Source organism: Tetrao urogallus, assembly GCF_951394365.1.
Source record: "Tetrao urogallus genome assembly, chromosome: 11".
Classification (NCBI taxonomy): domain Eukaryota; kingdom Metazoa; phylum Chordata; class Aves; order Galliformes; family Phasianidae; genus Tetrao; species Tetrao urogallus.
The window spans coordinates 79859-104046 of NC_136824.1; the positions used below are offsets into that span (position 1 = coordinate 79859).

Sequence of the window (24188 nt, forward strand, 5' to 3'; positions counted from 1 at the left end):
CTGTTCTAACTTCGTGTTCCACTGCCATCACGAGAGACAACGGATCGCAAGGAGCTGCGCCGAGATCTGCCTCTAACCCGTCCGAGAAGGTTTTTCCGCCGTCTCTGCTGCTACCGCGTGGCCAATGCGCAGAACTGCCGCTGTGCTGCAGTCAGCACAACGCGTGCACGAAGAAATGCGGAAGTGGCGTTTTAACCGCTCTGCGCAGCCAATCCGCTGCGCTCTATTGTGATTAGTCCTTCAGGTTTAAGTTGTCCGCCCGACAACTTAAAAATAGTGGCTGTTTCTATTAACCAGCACAGGTGCAGGCAAGCAGTAACACCGGCCCGAGAAACGCATGCGTGAGTGTCGGCACCGCACTACGCATGCGCGAGTCTCGGGACAGCAGTAAGTACGTGCCAGTCTCTGAAAACAATACGCATGCGCAAGACACGAGGAAAAAGTACGCATGCACCAGCCCCGGTACCACCCTGCGCATGTGCCAGTCTCGTGGAAGAAGTACGCGTGCGCGAGTCTCGTGAAAGAACCACGCATGCACTCGTGTCGAGAAAGCACTACGCATGCACGAGACTCCATGAGAAAGTACGCATGCGCCAGTGTCCGCTCCGCTATACGCATGCGCCAGTATCCAGTAAGCATTACGTATGCGCTAACCTCGAGGAAGAAGTACGCATGCGCGATGCTTCGGCCAGTAGTACGCATGCGTCAATTTCGACTAAGCAATATGCATGCGCGAGTCTCGAGACCCCCACCCCCCCACTCCGCCGCCGCTGCTACGCATGCGTCCTGCTGCTTACGGAAATAAATATACATGGCCGCAATGCCACCGATTGGCCACGCGGTGGCACCAGAGACCGCGGAAACTGCTCCGACGGTATTGACGGTGGACACGAACCATAGTGCGTGGTGATCCGTTCTCTTTTGACAATGGGAAGAACACAACCCAAGAAGGAAAAAAAAATAAAAATTCAGGAAAAAAAAAGGGAAAACAAGGAAAACTTCTCCAGTTTAAAGAAAAAACAAATCAACCAATTCATGTTGTTTTCTGTTTGTTTTGGGGCTTTTTTTCTTTTTTTGCGCCAGCATTTGTTGTACTGTTGTACTTACACTCCAAAATCTAACTCCCAAGTAAATTTAATGGCAACAAAATGAAAACTAGTTAGCAGAAAGCACAGGACCATGTAAATCTTCTCATAGCCTCTGTCTTGCTCATATTCTGATGTATTTTTTTTACAAATGCCATTCCCGCACTCTACATTTTTGTGTTTTCTCCCTTTTTTTTTAATGCCATAGAACAGATCGTTTTAGACAAATCTACAGGCATTAACTGCACAAGGTTGCAGTTTTGAGTTTCACATAGACCATTACATCGTTTTCACAAAGATTAATGATAATTATTCACCTCAGTTTACAGGTAGAAAAAATTAATTAACCTGCACTGAGAGAATCAGCATGTCACAGCTTCCTCTTGCAAGATGTCCCAAGAGTTCTGTAGTGCCATTAGGCACCACTGAAACTTTTTGTCTTCTCCAGTACCGTGTGGCAGGCACAATACAGACTCCATTACTGGCTCAGAACTAAGACCTCTTCTGTAGGTGCTTACAACTTTTTATACCCACATACCAACCCCTTGTTTACTTGCACCTGCCAGGCCCCTCGTCCATGTTTACATCTGGCTCAAGTAGCTGCCAGGCTTCTTCAGTCATTTGCAAGATCTTTTGTTCCTGATGTCTTTGTCCCACATATCCCCCTTTTTTATTAGTTTGAAGAGACTCTTAGTTTACATTCTTTATGTTAGTAAGGTGACCGACACAAACATTTGAAAACAAAGAACGCAGCAATACCAGCCATCAAACCGATCCCATGGTTTTTCAGCACGCAGCTTTTGCCCCACAAATCCAAAATCTTACCTGGTAGCTGTCGCATTGCTCGATGCTGAGATCAGGTGCAGTACCCACAGTGCAGCTGGCTTTGGCTGGGAGGACACCCAGAGGGTTGCTACAGATCTCAAGCAGCAGCAGCAAATGCGCTGATGGGAGTCAAGTAGGGCTTATGATTGCGGCTGGAACCCATCGTAGTGCAGCAGCTATGGAAACACAAGCATCACCTCTTCTCCACCTTTTTTTTTTGTAATAGGGAAATTTTTTATTCTTTAAGTCACTGCAATTACATATTCAGAAACAGAATTATGAAAGCCAGGCAGGTGCAGGTAAGGTATCAGGATACAAGCAGTACAGCTGTAAATATATATGTTTGTCTTCAATGCCAGAAGACAATCATTCTACCAGTGAAGTTGGGTCATACAACCAAATATGAGAAAGCTTCCTACACTGCCAATCTACTACACGTGAACACACATCATTTTATAGCAAACACCATTTTCAAACTTAGCAACATGCATTCACCTTAAATTTCTTCTTCTAGTAAGTTTCTGATCCTTTTTGTAAAAAAGAGAATCTTCATGTGAATTCCCACAGGTATCCCATCTTCATTAATTTCTTAGCCTCCTCAACACCACCTACCAGTAAAATCAATCGGCCATAACGTTTTGTTTTCACAGAAAGGAAAAAGAATTCCATTTATATTCTTAAGGCTGCTACAGTTACAACCATCAGAAGTGAAGAATTCCTTCTCTCGTAAGAAAAACTCCACTACCTGCTATATAAAACAACAGCTTTGCAATCAGGAACCCGTTTACTGAAGCTTACTTCACATCTGTGCTCCTGCTCCAAAGCAGCTGACTGAGTATCAGAGGAACTCAGATACTGCACAACTTTCAAACATACTTCCAGTGCTATTGGGCCTTTTCAATCTGCACACATCATCTTTTATCTTAGAATTTTCTGGAGCACTGAGCAACTGCTACAGCAGCTAAAAGGCTCAGAAAAATACACGACATCCGTACCAACAGCTGGAACGAGTGCGGATCCAAGCACAGCCATACGTCTCAGCAGCAGCTTCCCGCAGCTCCTGCTCCACAGCCTGAGGCAAGCGCCCGGTGCTGGCGGTGCTGGATGGGCCACAGGCTCAGGGTCTGCGCGCTCTGCCGCCAGCCGCTGGGCTCCGACAGCTTCTGCTTTAGCGCCTTTTGTTGCGCAGATTCTCTCAAAGCCCATTCACATCATGCATTCAGTACTTGTCGACTGTGTCACGATCTTGCAATTACGAGGACAAATAGTATAATTTTTCATAACAGAGCTCAACAGATTACTGGTGTAGAGGGAGCCGAGCCTGAATTCAAAACCCAAGATCTCAGGACAGGCAATAGCCGAATGCAATTCTGAACCGCCTCCAAGTCCCCCTCCTGCTCTGCTGCCTTGAACCGGTGCAAGCGCGGTTCCTCCCTCAGTCTCACCAGGTCTGGGCTCGGAAGGCTGCACCGACCTCCGGGGCCTCAAAGGGCTTCACCCACAGAGTCAGAGCGCACGGCCGCATGCCACAGCCTCACTGCCGCTTTGTCCCACGTTTCTGTGCCAAGGATTGCAGCCCCATCTGCTTTCTAAGTTACGAGAGACCCGCACCAAAAGTCACCTTACCTCTACGCTTCCTACTTCAGCGTGGTGCTTCTGCCAAATCGTTTCCACGATTTCGCAAACCGCCTCCTGCTCCTCTGTAATACTTGTTCCCTATTGCTCACCTTTGTCCTGCAGAAATGATTGTGGCCGTGCAGCCTAGTCCTGCTTCCTTTCAGCAGTTTTTTTTGAGTCCAGCTTCCTTTCAACGACCCTTGGGTCGTTCTTCCTTTCAGCATCCCTAATTCCTTGCACCGGTCAGCTTAATAGCAGATGATCTCCCAAAGCTGATCCTGATACAGGGCCCCTGTTCGGGCACCATTGGTGGCAAGTGATGCACAGACTCCGTTGCTGGTGCAGAACGAAGACCTTTAGCGTAGGTGCTTACCTTTTATATCCCCTGTGTAGTCAATGAATGCACAGATGCTATAGTTATGAGATATGCCAGAAAGCTTGGCTATGCAGTTATTATACCAAACAGAACAGATAGGATACTTACCCATGTCCTGGGCTTGCTATGAAACTCCAGAGGAGATCACCAGCAGAGATCCTTCCCCACTGGTAGTCAGCTCTTAAATGGGTCTGGGAGAGGTGCACCCCTTCCGGCAGCACAGGTGAATTGCTTTCACTGTGCTCCCATGGCTGACCCATGGCTCGCCTCAGGTGATCAATCAGAGGTTCAGGCCCTGATTCAGCAGTTCCCACCCCCCCCAACCACCTCTTGCTCACATGTACCAGCCAGGTGCTTCATGTGTGCTTACACCTGGTGCAAGTAGCTACAGAGCTCATTCATTCATTAGCTCGGTCTTCTGTTCATCATGTCTTTGTTTGTCCCACACGGCTGCATCTGGAGAGAGAGCACAAGGCCATAGCATACACGCAGACCCTCCCCAGGCAGCTGCAGCAGTCCCCCCTGCCAACTCTCTCTTACCTCCACCATTTCCATTTCTCAGGCAGGAGCCCTGTGGGGCTGAGATTGAGAGCTTAAAGCAGAGAGAAAAGAGCCTTCTGGGACTCCTCTGCCCCACTGCCAGTCGTTTCAGGAAAAAAAAAAAAACAACCAGCTCCAGAAAGAAGTGGACCTGAAACCTCATTTACCACATTCTCGCAACAGTTTGAAGACCCAACTGGATGCCTACCTGTGCGACCTACTATAGAGAACCTGCTTTAGCAGAGGGGATGGGCTTGTTCTCTTGAGGTCCCCTTCCTAACCCCTGCAATTCTGTGATTTTGTGACATGTGAAAAAGATAAAAATCTTCAAAGATATTTGAGACTTGGGGAGTGAAAGAACTGCCTACAAAATTTCTAAACGAGTCTTGCAAACTGTTTCTACATCAAGAGCAGCGTTCAGCACTTTGTCTTTTTGAGAGGCAAGAATGAGAGGGAGTAAAAGTGCCGTGAGAAATTTGGGATGCAGACCTGTGGGTTAGATCTGTGAAGATACGCATTGCCTTCAGTGCTGGGAACTGCACTGGTGCTGGCACTGAGACGCGGTGGAGCACAGAGCAGCTTCACAGCACGCAGCCACACTCCCATAGCAGTGCCTGCCATTAGTCACTTGGTCTTCAATGGTTTGCACTGAGCGCTGCACACTACGGTTCTCTCCTGAAAAAGCTGGCCAGTTCTTTGTGTCCGTGAAACGCCCCCCATTTTGGGTAGTTCCGGAAGAACCAAGTAAAATACATTACAACTACATAATTTGCTGCAATTTAGGTCCACTTATGAACTCCCTTTGAAAGCCTGCTGTTTCTAGAAGAACACCAATCCAAACTGGCTCAGGAAATTTCGTGGTCAAGGCATGAGCACAGTTTTGCTGGCTACAACTCGTTGAGCATGCAGTTTTTTGCTGTCAGGAAAGATCGGAATGCTAGGTTCTCCTGACCAATGCCTCTATCAAGATAACCACAGTGGAGGGGAGAACAGCAGGCAGGAATATGCACATATTGCTGCTGAGAAAGCTACTACTTGCTGTATCAGTCATGATTCAGAATGCCTGAAAACATCTGCTGAAATTACTTGTCAGTCTATGATACGTGTCTTGTCATCAGACTGTTTATTTTCATGAAATATATTACCTTTTGTTAACCGGATCCAGAACTCAGTAAACAACTACTAGCTTTTTATAGTCAGAAGAGTGACTACATGAATAGAGTCTGGACACAAAACTGAAATGATAACTAACAATGATAATATAACTAACAATATAATGATAACTAACAATTGATATTGGCACAATATCAAGCACATGATGTTCTGTTGACTTCTACCTCTAAGGATCTGAACGGCTATTTGTCGTCTGACAGCCCTGACAACTCACATCAGCACCTGAAAACAGAGGGAGCTCGCACATATTCTACGTGGGAAAACTGCACAAAAGCTTTCTAAGTGAACAACTACTCTGCTCTGACAAAAGTTTAAGGAGGACTCTTACATACTGTAGCCTAAGATTCAGAAAACCCAGTCTACACTTTGCCTAGGTCTGGTTTTCATCCCATATCACCTTGAATAAATCATCATTAAGAGTTAGGTCTGAGTTTCTCAGAACCCACAGTTTTTAGTCTTGAGGTAACGGACACACACAAAAAAAAGGACACACTTTCACATCGTTTCTTAAAACACCTGAAATACTTCATTTTTCTGGGGCTCAAATATAATTTTCTGTGTTTCAGAAGTTATGGTAAAGAAAAAGGGTTGACTCCTAGTAAAATCCTCTACAAACTGAACTAACATCTCAGATTCTGCAATAAATAGAGTCTGCCATTCTGCATATAGCAGATGAAATACCTGTTTTTACCACTGCTTTAAGCTGTTAAATGGGTTTGGAGTGTTTGTATTTCCGAGTTTGCATAAAGTGAAGCCTCTCAGATGAAAAGCCAGGTGAATGGGACGTCAAGTCATACAAAAAAGCTTCAAGACAAAGAGAAACAATACCATAGCGTGACACTGCTGAACAAGGCATCGGAGGAACTTTCCACATAGCTGAACATGCCATCATGAAAATCTTGAGAAATCTATGGGCCGGGTGAGGGACTTCAGAGTGTGGGATCAAGATAGGAAGCTGGGAAATTCTCCAAGCATAAAAGCAGCACAAAACGGCTGCAGAATACACCGCAGGGATAATCGAGATAGCGCACAGTGTACATCCAGGGCGCACGGCGAGTGTGCAGCCCATCACCCACAGCCCCATGCAGTCCACGTTAATGGCCAAAACGAGGTGTTAACAACTGGGGCTGATCTATTTCAATACTACCTTGTCCCACCTTCCTCCCTCCCAGCGCGCGCCCCGTGGCCCCAAACAGCCCACATCTCACACTCCTCTCCAGGGCATCCCTTAGCACTACTCTCCTGCCCCAAACCCTTCACAGTGAGACCATCCCACAGCTCCCCCAGTGCTACTCTGACTTTAAAGGGAAGGCTGGCTCACGACACACCGGCAATGCAGCTGCTGAACCACGCTTCCTGTGCACAGAGTCTATCCAGCACCGCCACGCTGCACCCAGGGCCTAACGGCATGGTCAGGGCTACTTCCAGTCAAGGTCACACACAGCATCCGTGGGCACAAATGGCTTTTTACTTATACGTGAGTTACAGAGGCAAACTTTACTAACAAGGAAAGACATGCCTTCTACTTATAGCTGCTCCAATTGTAAATACAGTGGTGTACAGGAAATAAGCAAAGCTAAGTCACCAATAAATTATAGAATACATATAATTCACTGCTGAGACTGTGTCTTTATTAACAGTTTTTCCCTTAAAAAAAAAAGAAAAAAAAAGCTCTGTCTCTGAACAAACTCCTCCTCCAGTTAATTCTCTTGTTTTTTGTTTGTTTTCAATTTTTGTCAAAAATTTTTGTCATTAAGCATAGGTAACAAGTATTGTAAATCACCTGGTAAGCATATTTTCCTTGATCAGTGTACAGTCACCACTAACACCTCACTGCATTTTCCCTGATCCCACCTGGGTTGTGGTTTAAAGACTGCCAGATGCTGAAAAATATTAAAAGCTTTCAATTAAAAAAAAAATTAAAAGGGAGAGAGGGGATTCATCTCTGTAGCTCAAGAGCCTGCAGAGTACAGCTGCATTTTGTTAACAATATTTAAGAATTTTCTACCGTTATTCTCATCACCCCGAAATCAAAGTAATACAATTCTCAAGTCCCTCTATGATACAGCAAATTCGCATGCAGCTAGACAGAACTAAAAAAAATCAAGGCAAGATCTTTAACTCATTTCACATCACTTCTTCAGATATTAGTGAAAATCTAGTTCTGAGGTCACTCTCTTTCAGATGACCTACACTGCAAATATCTTTTTTGGTTGGTATGGTATGAAAAGGAATTTCTGTTAATGCATTGTGCTGGACAAACATTAAAATATTATTTTATTGGCATGCACCAACATTAAAATATCTTGTTATAAAATACAGAATTATCAGGTGATGCTGTAATGTTGGTGCATGCCAGTAACAAGCATTTCATGCAGACCAGACACCAGCAGATACTTACTAAAGGACTACGGAAAACTTATCTCAAGGATGCAACTCCAATTCTGTGAGTGGCTCTCATTAGCAAAAAATCTATGCCAATGGAGCAATACGGTGTGTGAGCTCAGAGATAAGGCAGTTCTACAACACAGTAATCTAAACAAAAAAAACCTGCAAAAATGACATTTGTAATTAGCGATGTTTCTTAAAAAAAAAAAGAAAGAAAAAAGGAGGGGGCAGGGCAAACAATTTTTGGTGGGATTTATTCAAGAGTCTCTCCATTTTTACTGGATATAGCAGAACAGCAGCACAATCACCACGGTGAAAAATCCACTACAGATGAGGAAATGAGGGGTTTGACAGAGCTAGAAAAATTAAACTTTTAAAAAGCCAACCTATTTAAGATAATTGTCTTCTTTCGATAAGTCTGCAAGTAGAGCCTAACGTTTATTGAATCTGGTAAAGATATATGGAACACTGATCTAAAACTGGGGGGAAAAGAACTTAGTTTTACTCTTCAAAACCTTTGCAAGCAACATTAAAAGCTAACTTGCCAAGAATTTGTCTGTTTCACTCCCCATCCTTAAGCGTTAAATGGATACTGCAGTACCTCTACGCAAGAGGCCATCTGTAAATTATTACATCAAGTTGAACATAAACATCATAAAGGTACAAGAAAGCAGCTCCCTGCAGCGTCAGTCAGCACTGTCAATTCACAAGAAGTTCTGAGGCCTTAATTGTAACAGACTTGATATATTTCAGCAAGGCACGGGCACATAGTGATGCACAGCAAAGTCATTAGAAGTCACATATGCAAGGCTTCTATTCATCTCCCCTCTCACAGATTTGCCAGCAAAGGTCAGTTACTTCCCATAAAACTTCTTGTTCAGGAGGAAGATCAGAAGATTAACGTTTACTTTTGCTCGGTCAAATAACTTCATAACTGCAACACCTTCATACTGCAGCTGCAAAAGATCCTACCAAAGAGAAAACAGTTATGAGTGAGGAATCCTCAACAGTGCATACAAATTTATACGAGACATTGTGATAAGGTGGGGTTTTGTGGAATATCTATCACAAAATACATAGCATAAGCTAGAAAAATGAGAGGGTTAAGGATCCACTCACAGCACAGGAACAAATAAGCTGCACTAAGATTTCTCAGATGTTTGTCTTAATCTGTGGTTTAAAAGAATTACAAAAATCATAAATAGAAAGTCAAATTTCAGCTCTAGACCATACCAGGCTTTTCATTCACATAACAGATGTAAAGCTGTAATGTTCAGAATCTCTCTCCCGTTTGCCTAATCTTATTGTGTAAGCATTACAACATTCCACAGCACGACTCTCTAAAAATCTCATCTGTCATAGAGGAGACAGAGGCGGTTTAGAACAATACAATGTATGTCACAGAAAGAAACAACTTCTCCATTAGGACTAATTACATTATGCCAATTCAGTTTCCCCTGTGTTCACATAGGCACTGGCTCCAGTTACAATTTCTTCTCATCAGTGATGCACCCGACAAAGCTGTATGACTCCCTGCACCGATTCATCTCAGCAACAATTCCTTCCCACAGTCTCCTCTCTAGAACAGTGCATCTTGGAGAAAGCATTCATGTAGTGCTACTGCAAGGAATACTGCATGTATTCCAAATGGTGAATCTTGCTCCTGGCACCAGAACAAACACCAAACAGCTGTTTCCATAGTCTTCTATAAAAACTCTGGCAACGTGAGACTTTTTAACTGAAGCCATTGCCAACACTACACTTGGATGAGCAGTGGCAGTTTGTTCAGAGTGGTTTTACCACACGTGCTTGAGAACCAAGTGACCTCGAGTAGCCACACCAAGAAGTCTGCGACCAGCTCCAACAGATCAGCGCTGGAATGAACTACAGCAGCTCCCAGAGCAGATGGGACATGTAAGGCAGCTATCTCTCCTAGCAGTCAGTCAGGGACTGCAATGCAGACATATCTCTGCACAGAGTGCTCCTGTATGCAATTTGTTCCAATATGCCTGGGACATCCACTATTACCATACCTAGCAATACTTGGCGACCAAGTTTTGGTAGACACACGTGGACAGAGCTGCCAGGCATAACAGCAGTGAAGAAGCAGGGAAGAAGAATGGGGACCATTTGGGAAAGCTGGCCTGTAAGTCTGTTCCAACAGACTCACACAAGTAGGGTGCATACTTACGTAAGTGTAACTAAGACACAGACTGACACAAAGCTTTCATTAGTAAAGAAACAAATTAGCCTCAGCGCCCCATTGGCACTGTACGTTTTGTCTGCAACAAATCTCCTGCTGTCACAATAGCTGCTCACAGAACCGCAGTACGGGCTGATGTTGGAAGGGACTCCAACACCTGCCAGCTCCCCGGGGCCTGTTCAGCCTGGCCTTGGGCACCTCCAGGGATGAGGCACCCACAGTTCTCGGAGCAGCCTGTGCCAGGGCCTCACTGCCCCAAGGTCAACATTTTCCTCCTCATACTTAATCTAAATCTGCCTTCTATTAGTTTAAAGATGCTCCCTCGTTTTCACACTGTTCAGGCAAAAAATGTGTAATTAGTATTTTGATAAAAGGTCTGGCAAGCAGAATAGATATTTGCTATTCATGTACATCCCATGAAACTCATATGCCGTGGCTGTCATTATTAAATAGGATTGTTCTTACCTGATAATGTAACATAAAGGTTTCCATCTGTACCCCCATGAATTTTGCTTTTACCTCAAAATCTCCTACTTCTTCTGTTGGACTGATTTCAAATATTACATTTTTAAATCTGTAAATTTAAGAAATTGAAAACCACATATGAAAACCATAATTGAACATGCAGTTCCTAATGACAGGGAAAGGACGCATCAGATGAAAGCTGAAGATAAATGTCTAATCCTACTCCTAAATTCTATATTCTCATTCAGAATGAGACTCAGTAGAAAAATGAATAGTAGGCTACAACAATGTAGCCTAACGTTGTACAGCTGCTAGGTTGCACCTTCCCACAAGCACAGTAAGCACACACAGCACTCCAGCCCACGTGGATCAGCAGCCCACCTCTGCTCCTAGACATCCCCACTGCACTGAGTGCAAAGCACAACGCCGATAAAAATTCCAGCAGCAAGCAGCTTCTGTCTATGGTGCGAAAGAGAGATCAGTTACTCAAGGCCAGCAAGAGGCAGCTGAGCAAGCTCAGGTCAGCCTTGAAAGTTCACTAGTCACAGTAGCAAGGCACTCAAGGAGGAATCCTTCCGTGACAGGGCTGTGGGGGAACAGGGAGAAAGAGGGCGCCATTCCTAAAGCACATGGAACTCATCTACCAGAGATCTGCTCCCATTTCACCAGAAATAGAGAACAGCACGTCAGCAGTTTGTGAAGTTTCTCAGCTCCTGCCAGCCCAAGTAGTCAAAAACAGTGTGCAACATTCCCCTATTTCTCTAGGAAAGCTACTTAGCTCTAATGAGTTTTTAAGGAACACTCACTGGTTAACTTGCAGGTCCTCAATCTCTAAAAGCACTCCCTTCTCATGAAGTCGAGCTGCAGTGTATTTTAGAGAAATCTTTTTACTGTTTTTGCCTTTTATCTCTCGAGGCTTCTTAGAGACTCTGGAAGGAAGAAGAGGTTAAAAGAACACAACAGAGAGCAACAAAATACAATAAACAGTTTATACTATGTGGATGAGCGGCTAGAATCAGAATAGATGGTTCAACTAACAGAGCTGATATATTTCACTACCAAGTTTATCTGCATAGCACTGGTAGCTCAGGTCAGATCTCTGACTTCCTACTATTAACCAGTAACTCATACAACAGAAGCAGAACACAAACAACAGCACTTCATAAAAAAACACCGCTACTTATACAGCTAGGCAAAAGTTCTTATGGTTAACAAGTTGTTTCCACTGGCGCTCTGAAAACAGACCTGTAAGAGCCACTGTGACACTTAACAAAATTTTAAAAAGCCACCAATTATTTAGATGCCCCAAAATTACACACATCAGGTCTATTTGTGTACAGCCCATTGCCCTGGTAGATCTGGACTTCCTCATCTCTGCACACTCAGTGCACTGATCACCTGTCCAAGGACATGCCAGTGCAGCTCCCCTGCTTGCCCTCTCCGGGCAATCGCTGCCCTGCTGCCCACCCCACAGCGCTGCAGCAGAGTTCAATCCTGTGTGCCTGCTTGAGAAAGCAGAGACCAGGACTGCCTCAAGCATCAGACTCTGCTCCAAACCACAATCTCTGACGCCAGCCGTTTCAGGCTTCATGCCTACTGCATTTCCCTTTCCCCCACTGGTGCTCCGCTCTTTCCAACAGCATGCCACACGCATGCAAACCCAACTCTGGCATTTCTCCAGAGCAGACAGGTATTTTCCACACTGTGTTCAGATTAAAAAAGAAACAGGGAAAACAAACCCAGTTACGTTGAAACATTTCCTAAGGCTGCTGAGGACTATGCTGTGCTGCCTGCCAAAGGAAAGAGAAGAACCAAACTCAGGGTGGAAAGACACGGCTTTTCTTATAGGAAAACCTGAACTGCCTTCCACTGTACAAACTGCCTCTGGGACAAAGAGAGGACAAATCAGGATCAGTGCTGTCACTGTAAGTACAAAGGATGCTTTCATTCTCTGCTGCAAGAAAGAATTATGGGAGGGACTAACCAAGCAGTGTGTCAATTACCTGAGCAATCCAACCATCACCTCTGGTCTTTCTCCATTCCTCTCTCTCCAAAGGACCAAAATTCCTTTCACTGTGTCTCTCTGACCCCAGTCAGGGGTCTCACTCTCCCTTAGCTTTGCGCAGATGGTTTGTTCTTAGTAGTGACCTACCCATTTTTTTCTGAAACAAGCATTTATTTATAGAATCACAGCACAGTTCAGAGATACTTACTTGCCCTTGCTGGCCAGGTTATCCAAGCAGGTTTTGATGTAGCTTTTGTAGTAATCAACTTGTTCCCCATAAAAGGTAGCTTTGGAGTTCAAGGCACTGTATGTCTGCTGCAGCTTCACCAGCTCTGCCTTTCTTCTCTGACGGTATCTGCGCTGATTTCGGATATCCTACAGCACAGAGTGAAACACGCAGAGACCCACTGGTTATTGAAGAGCTCTCAGAGTGCAGAGACAGGCTGAGAAGCTCTGCTCAATTCTGATTAGCCTTGCTTCAGGCAACAAGCTGTATTAGGATTCCTCAGTCACACCTGCCCCAGTTTAAGTGCCATCATTTCTTTGTTGACTGTTTTTGGACCTAACCAGCTCCACACAGCAGTTCTTTTAAACATTCTGCTGCTTTCTCAATCTTCAGTGCTGTCATAATTGCAGTGACTAGAGTATGTGATTTAAGGAAGACAGCAATTTTTGCTTTCACTGGGTAGCAGGAGTACATTAAAAATCAAGAGCTATAACCACAAAAATGCATAAATGTGACAGTCTCTCTTTGCTAGTCAGCCATTTTTAAACATGCTATATTAATAACTGAACAAAAAATACAATATGTTCAAGTCATTTTCATTTCTGATATTTATTAATGACCGAATGATCAGTTTTAATCTCACTTCTGAAAGTGGTAATTCATTCACTTCATACACATCATCTTCTCCCATGTATTACATTGGCAAATGTATGATACGCTGCGCTGATAACGCGTTTCAGTGTGCAATGGCGTTATTTCACTTGCGTAAGTTTTTCTTAGGTCCTCCCTAAAGTGTTTCAGTTGTTCTTGAATCAGTGAGTGTATTCAAATAAAAGCAACGCTTTATTTTTCTTTAAGTTATGGACAAAACTTCCATGTGGCAGTGTGTTTGTAAAGGCACTATTTACACCAGGAAAAGGACTAGGAGAAGAGATCACACACCAGGGATTTCCTCCAGTGTCTAATACTTAAGGTGCCTGAGATTCTGGCAACAGAATTATTTGTGAAAACACAAACTTCCGATAAAAATAAGAGACTTTGCAAATGCAAAGATGTAGAAGCAAATTATCTATTTCAGATCTCTAACTACTGCAAAACTTACTCCTGAAAACTCACACCATCTTCACAACACTGCAAGCCATAAAAAAAACAAACTCCTTCTCTGTAATTAATAGAAAAACCACTAACTGGCATACCTTTGCAATATCATTGATTAGCTCCTGGTATTTATTTTTTGCATTCACTACCCCTAGTTCTGTCAGCTTCTTCAGGCCTGTCTTGATTTTCTCTTTTTTACCCTGAAGGTTTAAGTTGCCATCTTCCTTTACAGACACAGATTTTTTCATCTTATCAGGAGTTTTAGCATCACGAATGGCCCGTTTCTGCATAGCTCTTTGATGCTCTGCTTCCTAGAAAAAGACAACAAGAAAGTTACAAGTTCATAAACTGATTATTTTTAAGGTGATAAAAAACTAGAAGATCATCTGACCCCAGCATAACAGGACACAGAATTTTGCTCAGTCATTCCAGAACTGACTTATGATACACTGGATGAAAACTGGCAGAACTGTCCTGCCAATACAGGAACTGGCAGACACCAACCTACTGTTCAAAACAGTCTTCTGAATAAGTATTTTCTAATAGCTATCAAAGAGCTAGACTCACACGCACTCTTTATTTCCATCATATCCCCTCATCATTTGTGCTACGTGCAGCTCCAAAACCAGTGCAGACAGCTTCACTATGCTAGAGTAATGCAGATTCCCAACAATACCCACATGCATCTAGATAAACAACAAATTCTCAGTCTAAAAAGAACACAGGGAAAAAATTCTTCATACTTGCTCCGAAGTAGCTGAAGTGTCCAAGATTTCAGTCAGCGTCTCCCCAGGTTGGAAGCGGATCACATCAACAATTAGGCGTTTGGTGCTGCAGAGAAACCATGTAGAATAGGAGGTAAAAATTTAAGCCAAGAGACCTTCAATATTGCTATTCTGCAATAAGAGCAGCGTTACTGATTTTAGCTGAGACCAGAACTCCGAGAACCAATTCACTTTTCTTGACACCCTTTTATCAGAAACTGATTCCCCAAAAGACACATCTGTACAGCACACAGCATGGCTCCTTAACACCTTCTCAAAAAGCTGGAACTTCCCCCCATGCGTATTAAGGCCGTCTCAGTACTGCCACCTGGACCACAGACGTTGCACATTTTGAGGTCAAAGATAAAGCAGTTAGCAGCAACAGCAATTTCACACAGCCAGAAAAAGTCCAGTGTTATCCATTCAAAGTGCACTTCAATGCTTTCTAACAGGGGTTAAGAAATAAACATGAAGTGGACCACTTTCTTACACGTACACTACCAGCCAAAGGAGGGATCTGCTTCCAATCCAGTGACAAATAGGGTCATTCTTTGATCTCAGAATCAAGATCTGTAGCTTAACTGCATAGTCAGTGTTCAGTTTGAAGCAAGTGGAGCCCTGAGCCAAATGACACCAAAGGGTGCCTTCAGTACTTTGCAATCAAGCTATAATTACTTCTGGCACAACAAATTGCATCAACACCCTGCTGACCATCCACATCTTAGGTGATTTCAGGTACATCTGGTAAATGCTTCTGAGATCAGTGTCGCCTTCCGCAGGGTAGGGCAATCCTGGCATATATTTCAAGCAACTCAGTGTAAGAATATTTTTAGATATCCCACTTTCTTCTGAGAGGTCATTGCTCCATCTTGGCCAAGCATAAGCTGACCTCATGAACTCTCAGCTATGCCACCTGGCATCAGAGCAAGAGTGCATCAGAGCACACGACATCAGGTAGCTGCTCTCTGCAGCCCAGCAAGAGGGACTTGCTGACAAGTGGCCAAGAGGCAGTGCTGGCACCGAGTTCTCCCAGACAAAGAGAGTCTGACAACAACCAAGTCACCGGCTGTCCAGTGCACTCATCACATCAGGCTTACACTGCTACCCAAAAAGCTGTTTATCTCAGTCAAGTGTGGGGGACAGAGAGTGCAGAGGGAACAGAAGTGCATCGTGAAGCAAGGCAAGGTGGGAACCAGGAGGTATTTCTCACAGCACGGAAAAAGCTACAGGCAGAACATCATAAACTACCATCACTGCCTCCTGCTCCACTAACAGGATACAGACACATTCTGCTCATAGGCTAAATAAATCAGCTGGCCCTCTAAGAGCCAGCAGTTTTTAGCAGTACAGCATCCCTTACGCTAGACAATGTTACTCAGGGAATTTCCTCGTGTCGCACGTATTCTACTGAAAGTATTTGCACAGGGCATCATTTAGGCATCACAAATAGGACTACATCTTCATTTCACATCAATAGACTTCAGAGTTAAAACTACATTGTGATGAATGCCATGGGTTATTTACAATAATCCCAACAAATCATCCATATGAAAGTAAGTTTAACTGCTGCCATCAGACCTGCTCACACTGGAAATATTTCTTTTCTGTTATTTTTTCTCCTCCAGAATTATCACACATACACTTTCACAGAGTGACAAGTTCTTCTTTGAGCTGGGCAAAAAAAAAAAAACCAGATGAGGTTTAACAAAAGCAAGTGTAGAGTCTTGCATCTGGGGAGAAATAATTCCATGCACCAGTACAGGTTGGGGGATGAGCTGCTGGAGGGGAGCTCTGCAGAGAGGGACCTGGGTGTCCTGGTGGACGACAGGTTGGCCATGAGCCAGCAGTGTGCCCTTGTGGCCAAGAGGGCCAATGGCATCCTGGGGTGCATTAAAAAGAGCGTGGCCAGCAGGTCGAGGGAGGTGATCCTCCCCCTCTGCTCTGCCCTGGTGAGGCCTCATCTGGAGCACTGCGTCCAGTTCTGGGCTCCCCAGTACAAAAAAGACAAGGATCTCTTGGAAAGAGTCCAGCGGAGGGCCACAAAGATGGTGAAGGGCCTGGAGCATCTCTCCTATGAGGAAAGGCTGAGTGAACTGAGTCTGTTCAGCCTTGAGAAAAGAAGACTGAGAGGGGACCTGATCCAGGTCTATAAATTTCTAAGGTGTGGGGGGCAGAATGGTGAGGCCAGACTGTTTTCAGTGGTGAGTGGAGACAGGACAAGGGGAAACGGCCAGAAAAAACTGCAGCATAGGAAGTTCCGCACAAACATGCGCAAGAACTTCTTTACAGTGAGGTGACGGAGCACTGGAGCAGGCTGCCCAGGGAGGTGGGGGAGTCTCCTTCTCTGGAGATGTTCAAGACCTGCCTGGATGCCGACCTGTGCGACCTGCTGTAGGGAACCTGCTTTGGCAGGGGGGTTGGACACGACGATCCCTGGAGGTCCCTTCCAACCCCTACAATTCTGTGATTCTTCACTGACAAAGAACAAGCAAGCACAAATTTAACAGCTACAGCATTTGAAAGAAATGGCTACAACCTCAATGTACTTTGAGTCACAGCACCACCTTTGCTCAATTTAAACTTCAGTTCTCCTACGTGCACAAACAGAACAGCAAGAAAATCCAGGTTCTGGTCTCCCTCTTCTCTTAAGAAATACATCAGCTAGTTCATCTCTCACTTACTTCAGCAGAATTGTCCTAGCATCCATCTCCGCATTTTCATCTCCAGGAACATCAAATTTATTAGTGAGTGTGAGAGAAACCTCTGTCTTTGCCAGCATCTCCCTGTTTGGGTCATTAATGTTGCCAGACCCTTCGCCTGTCAAGTAGAAAAAGATTTTATACATTAGGGTAAAACATGCCGGCAATCATTCCTTTAAAAAGTTCTTACTTTTCCTGAGGAGCAACACCCAGGGAACTATTTTGATGTCAAAGCATCCTCCTGAAAGCTGTGTCCTTCCATCCATCCCCCAAGACCTGCAGACTAGATTTCATGCTTGCAACAGCAGGAATACAGAAACCAAAGAGACAGAGACTTGTGCAACTTTTTCATTTTGTATACGGTGAGGGACTAAACTTTGACTCAGATCCCGTTCCTAGAAAACTGCCGTGATTAGGAACGGAGAAGTTAGATCCTGCCTCCCTCCAACTCAAAGGTTTTTTCTCCTGCCCCTATTGTTCCTTTATCAGACATTCACTGATGAGTGCACCCAAAAGGAGAGAAAAAAGTTAATTGTCCACACGCCAAAAATCGCACTTCTCCTGCATGATGCATGTAACCTCATATATTTACTACTGAACTCCTAAGGAGCACAGATCTCGAGACAGTGGACAGACCTTTGCAAATATGCCAGGATGCACAAAGCAACGGCTCTGACACAAGGGAACAAAGAGCACATTGCACAATCTCTGTTCATCTCCTAGAAACTGAAGTGGTGTGACACAAGGTGTTTGGAGACAAGAGAGAAGCCAGGCGTATTTTTTTCCACAGGATAACAAGTTCTGAGAATAACTTTATTCTCAGAAGAATAAACTGGAATAAGTACACTGCTTTTTAGAGCACCAACTTCCAAACGGCCGCTGATTATTCCTTTGATAGTTTCTTCACTACACTTCAAACTATCTAAAGTAATACTACATAATTCTGAAGTAAAACAGATCACCTATTAAGGACTCAATTGAAGGAACTTCTCCAAGGTCATCCAGCAATTCATGAATTGGATCATTATGCTCAGGAGCAATTGCATCTTGATGGTCTAAGAGCAGCTAAATGAAAAGAAGAATAAATTGCGTTGTTAATCATAAATCCTTCTCTACACATTGAAATTATATTCCTTTATGCTAATATCTTTTAGAAGAAAATCTTCACTGAACTCTAAAGCTGCAATATCACGGCCGAAAGTCGTACCATCTGCATATACTCAGACACTTCCAAAATAGGCTTCAAACACCAGCAACTTACTAAATTCTAAAAGCTTACAAACCCTTGAGCTCTACAGTCAAATGAAATCACTTTCAGATTTGGCTACTTGAGGTTTCAACAGAAGCAGCATTTTCTGTGTAAGAACTGCTTAAGAAGGAGCAGCTGTGACTGACATACTTACAGTGTGTGTATTGATGATTTCACCAATAGAAATATAAATAACTGGTTTTGTGAGAGTCACCAAGTCAGAATATTCATCAATATTGAATTTATCCTGCAATTCAGGAACCTCACAAGCAACCTGAAAAAAGCGTCTTTAAAAAAACAAAATAAAAAAAAAAAAAGAAAAAGGAGAAAAAGGTAATCAGCATCCCAGCAGCTGTTCTTCTTTAAACCATGGTTCCCAAGCATACTACAATTGGACAAGCTATAGCTTATCACATCAAAAGCTATCTAGAAGGTTCAGTTATTGGTACTGGCCATGTCGGCATCAGCTCACTGTAAGCATCTGCAGGACAAGTCTACGGACCAAATGACCTCGTGCACCCATCCTTCTGTCTCAGCTGCAAGAATAATCCTCACTCCCAGCCATTTCCAGTTTTCTTTCTTACAAAAGATGACAGACATAAAGAAGCTCTTCATTCAAGAGCTATCTTCTTATACAAACAACTGAATTCCAGCCTGGTTTAATCCAAAGTGCCATCTAGTTTGCATACAGAGAACTAGGGTTCATATGGGAAAGAATGCATGCACACTCTAGTTTTCAATGGCTAGAATATCATAATAAACACATAGAAAAACAGCCTTTACTCTGGAGGCTTGTATGGCAAAGCCAATTGTTTTGACCAGCTCATTAATATACTATATCTAGTTTGTACATTCCAGGTACGTATTTTATATGTCATTATTATCAATGATTGTGGAAGCCCAAAGGGCAACCTCTCATTTTCAACAGACTTCCTATTTGACAGAGATGGAATTTATTACATTTCAAATTCATCACTCCTTTTTGTTTGCAACATTGTCCTCTGCTAAACTTCTCAACACAATCAGCTGAAGTCTTCTACCTGAATTTCTGGTATGACTGTGACAAGTATTCATTAATGATGCTCAGATGCGCATTGTCTCCCATGAACATCTTATTGGACGCAGCATGCTGCAGCATCTTTGCAATAGAACCAAGGTTTCTTCGTTGATCTGTAGTCAGCTGCCCTCCAGCTGAAAGATCAATTATGTCAAATGCATCCGGTGCAACAATGGCTGGATTCATGTAGCGGTAATAGAGTAAGTTGCCAACAATCTAGGAGAAATTGAGGAGAGAAAAAAAACACGTGAAAAAGCAATGGCACAGACCTCCACTGAGTTTTACTGAAACTACTCTGAGTGAGTTCTGACAAATTACTTCCTCTGAACTGTGGGCCCTGTTCAAGATGCAGGGTCTACTGCGCTGCCATCAGCAAGCACGTGCCGTCCCAAAGAATCTTAGTTTAACACTGTAACATATACACATACACTAAATAAATGCACAACTGTCAACATAGAAGTGGTAAGACTGACCACTACCAGTTCCAGAACAACACAACTGCAGATATTCCTACACACAAAGGTTTTCAAATTTAACTTTCAATACCACCTGTCTATGTATTTTTAGAAGTTACCAAAGAATTGCTCATACAAGCGTAAAAGTTACTCTGAGAATTAAACAAAGCTTAGTCTAACAGAAGGCAGAACAACTACACTACAGAGAAACCTGGTACTTCAGTCTCATTAAGGGATAGGAGCTAATTCTTAACACAGGTGTGCAGAATTGACCACCATCTCCAACAAAGCAAAAATGGTGAAGTGTGGCAAACCAAGGAGCTGAGCTGAGAAAAACAGCAGCTACTTTCTGCCCCTTTTCCAGAGCACTTCTCACTCTCTCAGAATACCTCTTTGATTAATCAGCAACGTTTTTAGCTACAGATCCCCAATTAAAAACAACTGAGAGGAACTCAGAAACATTTAATCCAGAAGTAAGAAACTCAGAAGTACCGAAGATGAGCGGTATTTGACATTCCAAAAGAAGTCCAATTCACCCAGCTAAGTGAGCAGCAATGAACGCTGAGGCCCCAAAGATAAAGACATCCCGTTATCCACGTGCTCATCCATGTTCTTCTAACCCGTATTGGATATGTGCCTGCAGTAATTCCCACAACAAAAAGGCATTGGCCCAGCACGCTGACATGCAGCAAAAGTTCCCACGCCACATACTTCAGTATTTCCTGGTGTTTCACATCAATCTGCGCAGAGCCAAGTCACAGAATCTGGGCTTCTCCTGCTTCACGTGAGATTTGAATGCACAGAAGAGATCAGAGGCGTGAAGATATGGCAAAAACAGAAAGAAGAAGCTTCGCCAATTGCTAAGCTGCCCCAGAAATTAACTGCTTTCAGAGAGGTCATGGTTTTGACAGCTGTTTCAGCTCTTGCTGTACTACCCCAGATGGGTAGTACACATGGTCACAACAGACAAAACTGTTCACTACCAGTCATAAGAAACACATTTGTGAGAGAAATCATATTGATAATATTAAAACCGGAAGTAGGAAAACAAGAACAGTACACTGTAGGAGTAGTTTTAGGCCCTAATAAATCTACAGGCAGTCACTGCACACAGCTGCAGTTCTGAGTGCGGCATGGACCGTGACATTGTTTCCACAAGGATTAATAAAAACTGCAGCTTTCCACCTAAATTTACAGATGGAAAAAATGAATTCACCTGCACAGAAAGAATCGATGCCTCAGAATGGGAAAGCACAGAACTAGAAGAGAGAAGAAAACGGCATTCAGATTGGTAATTACTTTGTAATGAAGCAGAGACAGAAAAGCTTAAAGAGACTGTGGCAAGTAATGTAAAATCCACTCTTTGTTTTATTAAGAAGAAGAGCACTCACAGACAGAAAGGCCTTTAAAATAACAAAAGCCAGGACAATTCCAATGAAAGCCACAATGCTGTGCTCATTTGGAAGCATTTACTACTAACATCCTTTTAGTTCTCCAAATGTACAGAAATGTACAATACAAAACTGCCCACACATCATGAAAAATGACACCATATACTTTGTTGCAGCTACTGCAATGCCCTAGAATATTGTAAGGGAAGTGAGAATAGTAGAATTTTGCACACGGACCTTTTTAACTTGGCACTGTCTCTTTAAAAAAAGAGCAACTGACTCAGATAATACCAGCAAAACCAAGGTGCACCATTCAGCAGCAAGAGCATCCCAAAGTCAAGAAACCTTGGGGGCACAATGCCCAAGATATTAAAAGCAAAAGGAAAAGCAGCAGGGTGACTTCTTCTGAATGCTGTATTATGTCTCCTTTGACAAACATGTACCCAGCAATCCAAAGCACAGTGCAAAGTACTTTATACCCATAACAACAAATAGCCTGTCTACTTAAACTGCAGCTTTTAAACTTCTCTGCACATGTACACCCAACAAAGAACACTGAGATGCATCTGCTGCAGTCAGCGCGGCAGACAATTATTCACAGAGCTGCTCAGCTCCTTACCTTCAGAAGCTCATCCTCGCCAGCATCAGGAAACTTGTCGTGCAGGGAGTCTTTCAGTACCTTGGCGATGAAACGCATTCCGTAACTTTGAAGGAAATAAAAGGCAAGTGAGAATTCCTCACGGATGAACCCACTATTAACTGCTGCAGGATAATGCGGTGACACACCAGACTTACGGGATTTTGTCAACTGAACCAACGATGGCAGACAGGAACTTGTCTGTCACTGCCTTCATATTTCGGATTGAGGCATCCAGGCGCGTCCTCACCTCATCATGATGAAGAGCTTGTTCAGGTGTAACATCGTACGGCAACTTGCTATTTGGAAAAGTCAGATGTGAAGGTGAGCACTCCTCAGCCTAATACACTTTTGTCAGTGCCAGGCAGAATTTTTGGCTTGACACAGAAACAGATCCACGCTCACCGGGCTGCAAAGAGCTGCACGTTCACTTTAATTAGAATGCTAGCACTGAAAGAGTAAAGGACTTCTCACGTCCTCTGCTGTCCCTGCAGCAGTCACTGTGAGAAAAGGCCCAGCTAACTCTAAACTGTATCTTTTTGTACCACATGCAGACACGCTCTCTAGAGTAAAGAAGCGTTACCTGGGATATGCAGTAGTACCTCAGGTCGCAAATAAATCAGTGAAAACAATTTTTTTTTTTTAATTTAAATAAACTGATTTATTATTTATAAGCTGCACATTGCAGTGTTAAGATAGTAACTCACGCAGCGTGCTGCATTCTGAGAGTAGTCTTTTGCTTCATAGAATTTTTTTTCCTCCACTTCCCTTGAAGTGTGTTGAAAACAAAACAAACCAAAACCAACCAACAACAGAATCCTCAAAATCTGGCAAACATCAAGCACTGGAAGAAACACAGAACTCTGACTGGGGACGGATGGGAGCCGATCAAGAGTTTATAGATACAGATTAAAGAGAGGACAGGGACAGATGACACAGCGGGGGATCTACAGGCCAACCAACCAGGATGACCAAGTGGATGAAACCTTCTCATGGGCAGACAGGAACAGCTGCCTGCTGTGATTCTATGAACACGGCCTGTGTTGAGAAGGACCACAATGCTCATCTCGTTCCAACCCCCCGCTGCGTGCAGGTTCACCAACCGCCAGCCCAGGCTGCCCAGAGCCACATCCAGCCAGGCCTTGAATGCCTCCAGGGATGGGGCATCCACAGCCTCCTTGGGCAGCCTGTTCCAGAGCAACTCCTTCAGAGATTGGCTTGGTAGAGTAATGCAGGATAAAGCCTTGGAAGGAATAAGGGCCCCAGAACACCTGCTGATATTCAAGGACTATCTCCTACAAACGCAGTAGTAATGCATACTAGCAAAAAGGACAAAAATGAGACAAAAATGCTAGGAGGCCTGCAAGCCTCCTGGACAAACTCAAACACAAGAAGAAAGACTACGGACATAAGAACAGCAAGCCCAGAAGTAATACAGATAAAGTGTCTGAGAAGCCAGGGATAGCATTAGGAAAGGCAAAGCCTTGATCTAATTGAATCTGGACATGGATATTAAGGGCAATAACAACAGCTTCTGTAAGTTCACACAGTGATAAAAGGAAAACCAGGGAAAATATGAGCCCTTTCTAAAAGAGAAATGGAAGACTTTGTTACCTGGAATAAAGAGAGGGTTGAATTATTCAGGTTAGAAGATTAGGACCAAAAGAAACTGCAACGGTATGCTTATTCTCCAGGTTTTGTTCTCTTGCAAATAGAACCTATATCCTAGCTACACACAAAATGGAAAATGAACAAAGTTTGGCATGGAACTGATGGGTACTTTCTCTCTACGTGATACCTGCTAGCTTAGAAGACAAATCAATAATTATCTAAATCTATGAGCTAACACAAAATAAATGTTTTCTGGGGTTCTTTTTTTTGGCCTATCTCCTAATGAGATTCACTTCTAATAGTCTCTACACCCCCGTCACAAGA

At 43.5% G+C, this 24188-nt stretch overlaps 1 protein-coding gene across 1 annotated transcript in view; it reads right to left on the minus strand.

Moving 5' to 3' along the window:
* Nucleotides 1-8858: 8858 nt before the first annotated feature.
* Nucleotides 8859-24188, minus strand: part of IQGAP1 (IQ motif containing GTPase activating protein 1) — a gene marked incomplete at its 3' end in the record, with an annotated part of 46946 nt that continues 31616 nt past the window's right edge. Inside the window, exons 27-38 of the mRNA XM_079540832.1 lie at nucleotides 22412-22552; nucleotides 22236-22320; nucleotides 19754-19986; nucleotides 18868-19000; nucleotides 18427-18529; nucleotides 17447-17582; nucleotides 14745-14832; nucleotides 14100-14312; nucleotides 12886-13052; nucleotides 11479-11601; nucleotides 10673-10781; nucleotides 8859-8972 (exon numbers count right to left, since the gene is read on the minus strand). Of these exons, the coding sequence (XP_079396958.1) occupies nucleotides 8859-8972; nucleotides 10673-10781; nucleotides 11479-11601; nucleotides 12886-13052; nucleotides 14100-14312; nucleotides 14745-14832; nucleotides 17447-17582; nucleotides 18427-18529; nucleotides 18868-19000; nucleotides 19754-19986; nucleotides 22236-22320; nucleotides 22412-22552 (1645 nt within the window). The remainder of the gene's footprint in view (nucleotides 8973-10672; nucleotides 10782-11478; nucleotides 11602-12885; nucleotides 13053-14099; nucleotides 14313-14744; nucleotides 14833-17446; nucleotides 17583-18426; nucleotides 18530-18867; nucleotides 19001-19753; nucleotides 19987-22235; nucleotides 22321-22411; nucleotides 22553-24188) is intronic.